General features: G+C 35.7%; 2 protein-coding genes across 7 annotated transcripts; both read right to left on the bottom strand.

Moving 5' to 3' along the window:
- Positions 1 to 85: 85 nt before the first annotated feature.
- LOC128191689 (uncharacterized) lies at positions 86 to 1,259 on the bottom strand. Its single transcript, XM_052863899.1, has 2 exons — positions 1,094 to 1,259; positions 86 to 895 (listed from the first exon to the last, which is right to left on the bottom strand). The coding sequence occupies exons 1-2, from the start codon at positions 1,160 to 1,162 to the stop codon at positions 620 to 622; spliced, it is 345 nt and encodes a 114-aa protein (XP_052719859.1). The 5' UTR covers positions 1,163 to 1,259; the 3' UTR covers positions 86 to 619.
- An 866-nt stretch (positions 1,260 to 2,125) lies between these two features.
- Positions 2,126 to 9,557, bottom strand: LOC128191688 (uncharacterized). Of its 6 annotated transcripts, XM_052863894.1 has the most exons (10): positions 9,410 to 9,535; positions 9,042 to 9,104; positions 8,156 to 8,191; positions 6,634 to 6,837; positions 6,494 to 6,517; positions 5,544 to 5,945; positions 4,636 to 4,766; positions 4,205 to 4,468; positions 3,948 to 4,060; positions 2,126 to 3,585 (listed from the first exon to the last, which is right to left on the bottom strand). In XM_052863894.1, the coding sequence occupies exons 3-10, from the start codon at positions 8,160 to 8,162 to the stop codon at positions 2,364 to 2,366; spliced, it is 2,367 nt and encodes a 788-aa protein (XP_052719854.1). In that variant the 5' UTR covers positions 8,163 to 8,191; positions 9,042 to 9,104; positions 9,410 to 9,535; the 3' UTR covers positions 2,126 to 2,363. The 6 variants fall into 6 exon arrangements, with proteins under 6 accessions (XP_052719854.1, XP_052719853.1, XP_052719855.1 ...); XM_052863893.1 differs by lacking the exon at positions 9,042 to 9,104 and having other exon boundaries at positions 9,410 to 9,557; XM_052863895.1 differs by lacking the exons at positions 6,494 to 6,517; positions 9,042 to 9,104 and having other exon boundaries at positions 9,410 to 9,557.
- Between the last annotated feature and the right edge of the window lie 1,462 nt (positions 9,558 to 11,019).

Genomic DNA, 11,019 nt, shown 5'->3' with positions numbered 1-11,019 from the left:
ATATATATATATATATATATATATATATATATATATATATATATATATATATATAAATAAAAAAGCACTAAAAATAACCAACGACACGAACAATAAAGTAAAATATTGTCAAATTTTCGGGACAACCCGTCCCTTCTTCAGGACAACAAAATAAAAACTACATAAGAAATAAGAAAAACATCTACAAAACTAGCACTAAACTAAACTAAATAATATATAAAAACTAGATAATGTTTAAACACCGGATCAAAACGTGGCAGCTACATCTTTATATTTAAGAATTCGAGCCCGAGAAAGAAAAATCCTGTCCGACGCAGCGGACCGTCTGTGAAGAAGTGCTGAAAGATAACGCGAACGAATTAACTTGCTAATTGGGGGTTGCTGTTAATTAAGTTGTACTAGTAAGATAATTCGTAGTGAAAGTTTGTAGGGAAGATTGGCCCTGTAAAAGACCACATAAATAATCATGAATGTAAAAACTAATGGAAGTGAAATAAAGCAAAAGAACAAAACCGATTAAGGAAATAGCTAATAATTTGAATAAATAACATGATTAATAGTTTGTACATGGACCGAAAAATATGAAGATGGTGATATTGCTACGAAAACAAATCAGTACTTAGTTGATGTTCATTTTGGTGAAGTCACTTAATTTGTTAATGCCGTCAGGGCGGAATGACTTCAGTCTATGCATCCAAAATTTTTCTTTATTTTTTCTCTCCGCATCTGTCCAGTTAGGGTTGTGATCAATGACCAAAACCATCATGTCCTCCCATTTGTGATCATCTAAATTAAAATGTTCCCCGACGGGTTCTTTAATTTTCTTAGTTTTGATGGTGGAACGATGATTATTGATGCGCCTGCGGAGGTCTCCTGTTTCCCCTACGTATTGTTTCTGACAAAATTTACAATTGATGAGATATACACAATTGTCCGTACGACAAGAAGTATTTGCGAAAATTTTGTAAGTACGGCCAGTAATGGGGCTAGAGAAGTCGTCTGCATCAGAGCTGTGTTTGCACAACAGACATCTGGTGTCAGAACAAGTTCTAAAGCCACCATTAGGCAGAGGGTTCTTTAGTTTGGTTCTTACCACCATGTCCTTAAGGTTTCTAGGGCGCTTGAAAGCTGCCATCGGGGGTTTTTTGAAAACCTCAACCATTTTATCATTGCTGTAAAGGATTGGTAGGTTCTTCTTTAGGACTGCATTTAGGCCCCTAAGGACAGGGTGGTAAGTAGTGACAAATGGGACCTTGTTGTCTTCGTCTTTGTCTTGTCTTGTTGTCTTATATAAATATAAATATATATATATATATATATATATGGATTATCTAACCGTTGCTTAGAAAAAATTGAAGTTCTGACAATTTGAAAAGTTTTTAAGCAACGAATTTTTACCAGTGATAAATATTGTACCGCTTGATATTGTAACGGTTTTTCAAGTTACAAATTAAAAAAAACTATCTATTAATTCGTGAGTTCGCTTAGGTTTCCTTCCTAAGAATCAAGTAATAATCAACAAATGTAACAAAGCCTTCAACTGCCAATATAACACGCAGTTATTATAAGCTTTTTCTAGGGCCTACCTTGGCTGTTTGGTTGTAGAACAACTAACCAAGAATAAAAACTATCTGTAGACTGTGGGTTTAAGCAAACAATTCTGTTTGCTACCACTGTGCTACACAACCACTATCAATTCACGGTCAGTCGACAGTCACTAAGACACTAGCAAGTCACCAAGACACAAAGACACTATCAAGTCACCAAAACACAAGTTACAGAAGCAGAGTTAGAACAGAGAGGTCTAGCTAACAATTCTGTTGCTTTCCGACACAGCTCAAATCCCTGTTCTGCAGAACTCTAACCGAAGAGTTTCACCAGAAAACCGTTCGAGTCGTTCACCGGCGGAAGACTGACTTAAGAATGATGGAGTGGCTGTTTATATACCCAGCAAGTTCTCGCTGATTGGTCTAATCATGCATCATTTCTATAGGGTATACTGATTATCACTGATAAGTAAAAAAAACACCGAGGTACTGATTGGTTAAACACCTGATACATTTCAGTTCGGAAGTAAAATCATTACAGTATATAGAGGACTTAATCAGAGAATTATGAAACCAAGTCCAGGCAAAGAGGCATTTTAATTTTAGAAATAGATAATGATATATACAATCAAACATGTTTTTATGTATGCCAGTTTAAATACTTTAAAAAATTACAAAAACAAAATAACATCGCGCGTAAAAATCATAGGTAAAAATACTGTAACTGCAAGTTTAGGATAAATAAAGCTGGAGACAACAATTTTGTATACAAAATTAAAAAAAATCAACAGTTGGTCACCGATAGCGAACAAGTACTCATTCGAAAATACTTGGAATGGCAGATTTACGCGCTTCTCGCTTCTTCTGAAGGTTAACCATTTGGTGTTGCAGATTGCCGGAAATCCGACGAATGTTCGGAAGTGGAGCGTAAACATCTGTGTTCACGTCACTGGAAATGGTTGGTGCCTCGCGAGAAATGGCGGATGAGACAGCTTTAATCCTCGCCCAGTTTTTGCCGTCTGGTTCATGTAAGTCTTGTGTTGATTTGCTTCCTTCGAGTTCTGTCAGCAAAGACTGCATGGTGTTCATGATGCTATCGGCGTAGGTCTCCTTTTTCTCGGTCTCCCTTTCTACCGTCACGTCCTGCAACATATCGCGAACGCTCCTCATCAGAGTATCCGCGGCGGCGATACAGTGGCGGCCTCTAGGGGCCTCAGACTCTGGCTCCGCGGCTGCCATGGCCCCGTATTTGTCCATTAAGGCTTGTAGCTCGCTTTGTCCTTGTTTGATCTGATTCGCTGATGCTTCGATGTTTCCTGTTTTTACATGCTCAGCTGCTATGTGAAGAACATTCTGTGAAATAAGTCTTGCATCGTGCATCAGGTTTGCTTTGATGGCTTCAGATTTTCGGCCGGTTTGGTCTGAAAACTCGCCTCTTGCAATTTCTACGAAATATTTCATTCTCATGCCCACTGCTTTTGTATATTCGACTTTAACTTTCAAAACAACTGTGTTTGCATCACTGTCAACATTGCTCAGATCTAATGCTACCCCAATATGCTTCGTGGACGCAGCTGGGATGTCGTAATAAAAGAAGGCCTTCTCCATTTTCTCCTTCCCTCTCCTACTTCCGCGTAAGCGAACCTTGTTGTCTTGTGAAGTTTCATTGTTTAAAATAACAGCGCCATTAACAGCTTCCACGACAACGGACACATTCCAAGCAACTGCCGTTTTTCGCAACATGACAGGGAGAAAAAGATCGGGGTCGTTTTCCTCGGACTTCTGCACATCCAGATGATAAAACGCATCGCTGCTGCAACATTTTGACAGTAGGTACATTGCTTCCGATACGTCATTTCCTGTAGCAATTGTGGAGATGCTAACCCATTGGTTTTGCGAGTCGTCCAAATCGAATGCGTTCCGTCGGATTTTTTCTCTGACTTCATGGATGAGTTTGTTCGGCTCCTTTGTGCCTTCGTTTATTTCACCGTCAGAAAAAACAATGATAGAATTCCTGTACGTTAGAAGATCTTCAGGTCTGAAAAGAAATGTTCGGCTTAAATATAATTTACGGAAATCTCTTTTAATTTCTTTGAGAAAATTAAAACGTTTATGTAACATTCTCCAATTTAGTCATTTCTGCCATCATAAACAGAAAAATGATTGTTTCTTACAATTTAGTCATACTCTTAATGCATTTAGTTTTAAATCAAATGAAACGTAGACTAAAACAATAGGGCAAATTAACTGAAATCGGAACCCCGACCCCCCCCCCCCCCCAAACAAAATACAATTGGTTTATCCTAACTTACCAAATAGAAAACTTGCAATTAGAAAAAAAAAAAGTTTTCCTGCAAAATTCAGCCGGTTTACGGTATTAAAACTTAATGAAAGTTTTACCCTGTGGCGTTTTCGCTGAATATGTCGATGGCCCGTGAGATTCCAGCGCTCAGATTGGTTTTAGTTGAAAGGTAAGTTTTGTCCAAAGTCTCCAATTTCGTCTTCAATTCACTCTGTAAGATGGATAGAGAAAAATTGAAATTTAGTATCTTTTATAAACTTAAAGTTTATCTTTTTTTTGGTATGATACTAAGTATCCCACCTCCCTCTAGCCCCCATTGAAAAACAAGATCTTAATATTAGTAATAAATACGTACCCTTGTTTTAGAATTGATTTCTTGGAGCGGCACCAGAACGTTTGTTTTCTCGCCAAAAGTGACAACCGACGCAAAGTCTCCATCGTCCAGCGAATCCACCAACTCTATGGCGAACTTCTTCATTCGTGACAGTTTGCTGTGTTTGCGTCTCCTGTCGTATTTAATCCCCATGCTGCCGCTTATGTCCACCAAAATCAGGATCCTCGCTTTGACACAATGTACATCAATGTCTTGTTTGGTGGACAGTTTCATTACCACTTTTCCCTGCAAGATATACATAAAAAATAATTTTTTTTCTGAATAGCATAGATCCTCCGTTATATGGTTTTAAAAAATTTTAAGGGAAGTTGGACAGGAAATGTTTCTTCCTTGAGTTATTCCTTGACCTTCGTGGTAACAAGTACCACGGAGCATTAGTTTAAACTGTATACCTTATCCTCCGTCTGTAGAAGGTTGTAGGTGAGGTCAACGTCCCTCTCCCCCTTACCGGCCAGTTTCACGCTTCCCCCGCGGAACGTGTCCCTCTTCATGTGAACATGCCCCTCCTCCTCCCCCTCTGATTCTACAGAGATGCCATACACACCAGTTAATCATTCGTACGTGCATTGAATGTTAAGTAATGTCTCAATGTACGTACTATACTGTTAATTCCTTCACTTCATTTTCTTATAAAGGTATAGCGCACTTAGTACACGATTTCCTATAGCGTATTTGCAAACAACAGACATTTTCAATATTACACAATATTTAACCAAAATATGTTCCGAGAAAACGCAAATTACACAATTACCATGGTCTTAATTATCTTACACAGCATCATTTAAATCGTCAGGTGTTGTAATGAATATTTAGGGAAATAGCATGCAATAAAAAGTTTAATATTTGACTAGTCGAACCACTTTTACTTTTCGTTCACACACGAATGTAGGCGAAATAATAGGAAAAAGCGCTATACCATAATCAAAAATTTGATATTGAATAAATTAATTAAAAAATTAATATCTATATTTCTGGTACTGGTATATTTTAATTTACTTTGCTTCTTCAGTTGAATTTTACTGCCGATATAAGCAGAATTGAATGAGATTAAGCCAATACAGGTAACCTTTTAAGCATGAAATATGACGTTATGATGAAGGAATCGATTCATGAATATAACATTGATAATTACATTGAAGGTGGTTTGTGACAACGTTTGATTATTCCGTTATGATGTTAATTTCTATGGTTATAATGAATAATTTTATTTTTGGTAAAATTCTTAAAACATCAAACGAAAATAACAGCCAAACTACATCTATTTCAAATGTGTGTTTTATTGACATGCGCAGTAACTCACCGGAAGAAGAAGACGGGGATACATGTAAGATACCGGTAAAATTCTTAGTGACTGCCGCTCGCTTGACAGTTTTAATGGAAGGTGTTGTGTCAAGACCATTTACTTCCGGTGAACATCTCACAAAACGAGGTTCCTCGTCATCCTTTCGGAGCGATGGCAGCCCCTTGCCTCTCGTCGGTTTTCGGCTGTCAAAACGCTTACTCTCTACGCCATTTTGTTGCTTTCTTCCAAGACTCCGTATTTTCGCCTTTTGTCCTGTTTTAAGATTCAATTTCTCGATGTCGTCTTCGCTAAGTATTCTTAAGGTCTGTAGATCCTCGATTTCCTCGTCCAGTAGAGTCTGAACGGTAGTTTCGTTCAATCCGTTGGAGAGAAGATATTGGCGGAAGTCATTGCTGTCGTCTGAAATGTTCGGGGGTCGTAAAACGTGGACCAATTCATTGAATTTAATTCAGTCTAAGACTTGCTTTAAAGTTTTATGAAAATGAATGAAATATAATACAAAGCAGTTTTAGGATTAATTTGTGAAGTACTTTAAGAAAACTGTATAGAGGATTTTTTGCTCCGTGTTAAATTTTTTTAAAGATATATGTATCGTCGAGTTTTAAATACACAATAGTACGTTTGTTTTTAAAGATAAAATACGTACTTGTATTCATACGGTTTTGAATTTGCAACTGATAATTAGGGCGGTTGCGCAAAAATAAAACGGAGACAAAATATACTCTTTATACAGTTAGTTCTCAAGCAAAGTAGTTGTTATAAACCATGACTTGCATAGGAAATTTGAAGCAGCGTTAACTAAAGCTAAAGTAGAAATGCATGTTAGATATTGGGTTACTTATTATTATAAGCAGTTCTAGTTAATTGCCTTTCTATGGCTACAAAATACATAAAATTATCCTTTGCTCGGATTTTTTTCCAGAATTCTCCGGGGAAAAAAGCATTACCTTTCCATTTTACTCTGCCTCGTACTTTAAAGATATAAAAATAAACTCGATAAATACCATAAAGTCTTAAAGACATATCGCTACTGGTTTACTTTTATTTCAAACGTCAAATCTCGCTATATTGCTATTGTAGTAGTAACCTTTTGAATGGGTAGACTCGATGCTTGCTTTCCTAGCTAAGGGCTCGCCGTCAAACTTGACCCTTTGATTCCGTTTGGGTATGGGTGGAGGGGCTCCTTCGTTACTTTCAAATCCGGGTTCTTCCATAATGTCTTCGTTAATGTTCGGACCAAATTCCGAATACATATCAGCGGTTTCTCTGTATTTACTCGAGCTTACTAGGTCTGCACAAGAAAAAAAATCCCGTTTTTTTTCCCTAAAAAACGAATAATGCATTGTCCCTTCCCAAGCAAAGGTAACCGTATATGTATTTCTGTGACTAAACTGTCTAAGGTTATAGAGGAATACTATACATATCAGAGTAGCCAACACCTAAAGACATTTGGAATTATTAAAATTCGTGGGGGCCAATTTTCGTGCATTGCTTAAATTTTACAGGTTCGTGGGGACGTTATTTCGTGCAAATTTTTACACCTAAAACAGAAAATATGACTTCATATGCACAAATCATTAATTCGTGGAGGATGTGAATTCGTGAATGAGAAGTAAGCCACGAATTCCACGAAAACTGAGCCACCACGAAATCTAATGGTATCATAGTATCCCGTGAAATTTATTACAAACGAATTTATTTGGTGTTGGGTTTTTTGTGTGTGTCATACAAATATAAGGAGGTTTAGCAGTGATGACACAAGTGAAGTTTTCCCCGAATGTTACATAGTGTTGTAAGTAATTACATGTACACGTTTGTGAGACTTAATCACTGAGTACTAGTTTTTGTAACATTAGAAGTACTTTTGAAAAGCATGCCAGGGAGATGTTTTTAGTATCATCTTCTCATTCTTCAAGAGGCTGAGTGGTTATCATGTAATAACTAAAGTATGATCGTTATTTTATTCACCATTCTTTGAAATCAAGAGAGAACACTCCATGTACAAGTGAAACGTGCTTAGCACTGTGTCGTACTATAGTCTGCCCAAAGATATTTATGGAGCACATTTGGGCGATTTTTTTATAAAAATACACATACTTGTGAAAGAGGTGCAATTGAAATAGTTGAAAGGGATAATTTCCAAAATAATTTCATTGACACATTATCAACTTTCACTCGGAAAAATTCTCAGGAACGAAAAAAAGATTCCTTATTGAGATTTATAATGGGAAATGTTTACATCTTTTCTCCATTCGGAATAGATTCGAAATACATCGCGCAATTTTACAACGTCATCATCCGGGCTTACTGCAATATAAAATCCCCGTAGACATCACATTTTTTAGCATTGTATTGAAACCTGAGAAGCTAACAGGGGCGTTTCGACTGAGAAATCTTGGAAATTTTTCTTATTTTTGAATGAACATCGTTTAAACCCTGAGGTATTTATGAATACCATGCAATTAAGCAAAATGTAAATCTAGGATATCTTGGGACAGAGTATAGTATACCTACATGCATGGTAGGTTTTTTTTTTCTAGTTAAGTCTTTGTGTTGACGTGTTTAAGTGAGAAAAGGAGATTTTTCTGCGATGTGGCGGCGATACTTACCGGCCATTTTGGAATCTCCTACACCACTGCAGTTATCTGAAAATTGAAAATGAAAAAGATATGTCTGAATTTTGGTCATTTTCCAACAAGGAAGATAAATTTACTCAATTCGGGTCCGGAAATTTTTAAATGTGAACAGTTTAATAGATCGCAACTATATAAGGAGGGTAAAATTACTTAACGCACATGAATTTGATACAGAAAGAGTTTAAACTGGAACAATTAATAACCTGACAATGGTATTGATATTTGTTATTTATGACATTTCCAATGACCCCGTATATATGATGACATGCATGTTTGTTTAATGATGTGTACCGTGAGAATACAAGATTTAAAATGCTGTGCTCTCTCTCTCTCTCTCTCTCTCTCTCTCTCTCTCTCTCTCTCTCTCTCTCTCTCTCTCTCTCTCACATACATTTACACTGTAAATACAGCCAATTTGATCTGACACATCGGTACAACCAGTTTCGGAAAAGGGTCAAATATTACGTATATCATAAAGCTCTTAACATGGGAAATTGATTCACCACACAGTGTTCAAACATGTACTTAAAGAAATAAAAATAGATAGACGGTTAAAGCGGCGTTCTATAAAACCTCGACTTCTCTTTATACTCAGGAAAAAAAAAAATCAGTCGTGACTTTAGCCTGCATTCTGCATTGTCCTCGTGAAAAAATAGAGTGCATTTGAATTCTTGTCATCGTAACCACTGGTGGAACTGCTGTTGTTACTAATGTCACTACACTTTACTTATACAGATAAGTATATATTGTACCACTTAAATAAAGGGATTTTGCCAGTACTACAATTGTTATCATTACCACTGCGGTTGAACAATACCACAAAGTATAAGTTTTTACTACTACATGCTGCTAAACATACTTCTTATGTTGCGTTTAAGCAGTGGTTGTTACCATTTCGCTATCCGTTATCTCCTTTATTTGACTGAAAACAAAGGAGGAAAGAACTTTATCTTAATACACAAAACACAGTAAATTTCAAAGCTACCCTCAATCGCCAGCGTTCTATGATTTCGGCAGAGTGCCCCTAAATAATTACTGTGTTTAACAAGGATTCGTACAACATGATTTTACAATTAATAATACAAGTACGTTATTAAAGGAAGTTTTTATAAGCAGTAAAATAGTAGTAAAATCTATCGTATCAGTGAACGCGATCCAGCAGTACATTATTCTGTCGCTCTCTACCTGCGTAAGAGAAACTTATATAAGCTGATTAATAATACATACCTTTTATTGCGTATCATTAACCCCAAAACTATGGTTCCCGAAAACGTGGCACATGAGCAACAGCTTAGTGTTTGGAAATGCCCAGCAGACTAAAACTTCCCCGTTGTTTGTAATCATTCAAACCCGGAAGTTTAAATGTGACACATTTGCCAAATCCCCCATTGAATTATCTCCGAGGACTCTTAAGCTATCAAAACTATTCTACCATGAGGCTTATTTATAAATATAGTTTTTTAAATGCTTATATATTTTAAAAGGTTTTTTTTTTATTTTATAGTGAAAGTGAGAATCTTGAAGTGTGTATACAAGCTTGTTTACACTTTAAATGAGCTTTGTATTCATTATACATATATACAACCGGTTTTGTTATGATCAATATATTTTTAAATGTTTCTGGCGATCTAGTGAATATCAATGTAGCATTTAATTGGCATGTATATATAGCGGAAAACAACTAGAGAAATAACCAAAATATACCAATTTTACACTGGAATATTATTACAAATGTTACAAGCGCAATCAATTTTTTAAATTTTTTTTTGGAATTTATTTTTTATACGAAATTAAATTCTTCGCATACTTGTACATGTATGTTACAAAATAAGTTATTATTTTATTACATTGTTTAGTATATATATCCTACACAACAACTTTATCTTAACACAAATGTATGCACGTAATGTAAATACCGTTCACATTTAGGTTATAGTGTCACGTACGGACGATAACTCTTGATTGCCTTTTTAAAGAAAAAAGGGTGGTGCTTCTTTGTTCATGCTTTTCAACAATCGCAACTTCTCGGGCCTTTCCGGCAAGCTCGGAAAAAAACTTTTCCGAGCTTGCCGGAGAGGCCCGAGAAGTTGCGATTGGTTTTACAAATGAAATCCTAAAACAATTATCTCAAAAATATATATGTGTATTTTTAAAAAAAATGTTTATGCTAGTGAAAAGAATCCTTGCGCTCAGAACCGGAAATATTTTTATTGCATTGTTTTGGTACTGAAAATAATTCTAAATCACATGAACATTGAATAACGTAAAAAATATGAGTGAATTTTTTTTATATACTCTAACTTAAGATTAAAGGTAATATTGGTACACTAAAAGAATTTTGATTTTTTTAAAGATGATTTGCAGGCAACATGCACGTTGGTATCAGCAGAATAATGTTGGACTTGACATCATCTCGTTCAGACATAGGTTGTCTGTGCAAAATAAATATGAAATTTTGAAATTTGACTTTTTTTCCGAAACCAAGCTTTGAAAGGATCAGATGTACAAATATAATCTCTAAAAGTATTCTCACATTATTCATTTATTGTATTAAATTTCCTCTCAATGCAATATTATATTTTGATATTAAAATTTCTCCCTCGAGTTGGTAAAGATTATTCATGTCATGAAATAAAAGCGACTAGGGGCTTGACAGTGGGAGTCTTAATAAGTATTGAATATATATATTTTTTTTTTTTTGGTTGAAATGTCATTATTCCAATGGATCTGATTTTAAACCGTGTACAACGGAAGTAAGACAATTGAATAAAAAATGTTTGTTCCACTTCCAGAATTATCGTCGATTTATATAGGAATGAAACCTAATATTGAAAAAA

The sequence above is a fragment of the Crassostrea angulata genome, chromosome 7, assembly GCF_025612915.1.
Source record: "Crassostrea angulata isolate pt1a10 chromosome 7, ASM2561291v2, whole genome shotgun sequence".
Taxonomy (NCBI): Eukaryota; Metazoa; Mollusca; class Bivalvia; order Ostreida; family Ostreidae; genus Magallana; species Magallana angulata.
This window is presented reverse-complemented; position numbering and strand designations above follow the sequence as displayed.

What these genes read in the sequence shown, in the direction of transcription:
- LOC128191689 (XM_052863899.1), bottom strand. Translation starts at nt 1,162, where the DNA reads ATGGTTGAGGTTTTCAAAAAACCCCCGATGGCAGCTTTCAAGCGCCCT. An exon ending in GAAACCTTAAGGACATGGTG is followed by an intron (nt 896 to 1,093) that starts GTAAGAACCAAA and finishes AAATTTTGTCAG; the next exon opens with AAACAATACGTAGGGGAAAC.
- LOC128191688 (XM_052863893.1), bottom strand. An exon ending in AGGCAGAGTAAAATGGAAAG is followed by an intron (nt 5,946 to 6,493) that starts GTAATGCTTTTT and finishes CGAACATTTCAG; the next exon opens with ACGACAGCAATGACTTCCGC. An exon ending in TTCTACAGACGGAGGATAAG is followed by an intron (nt 4,469 to 4,635) that starts GTATACAGTTTA and finishes TATATCTTGCAG; the next exon opens with GGAAAAGTGGTAATGAAACT.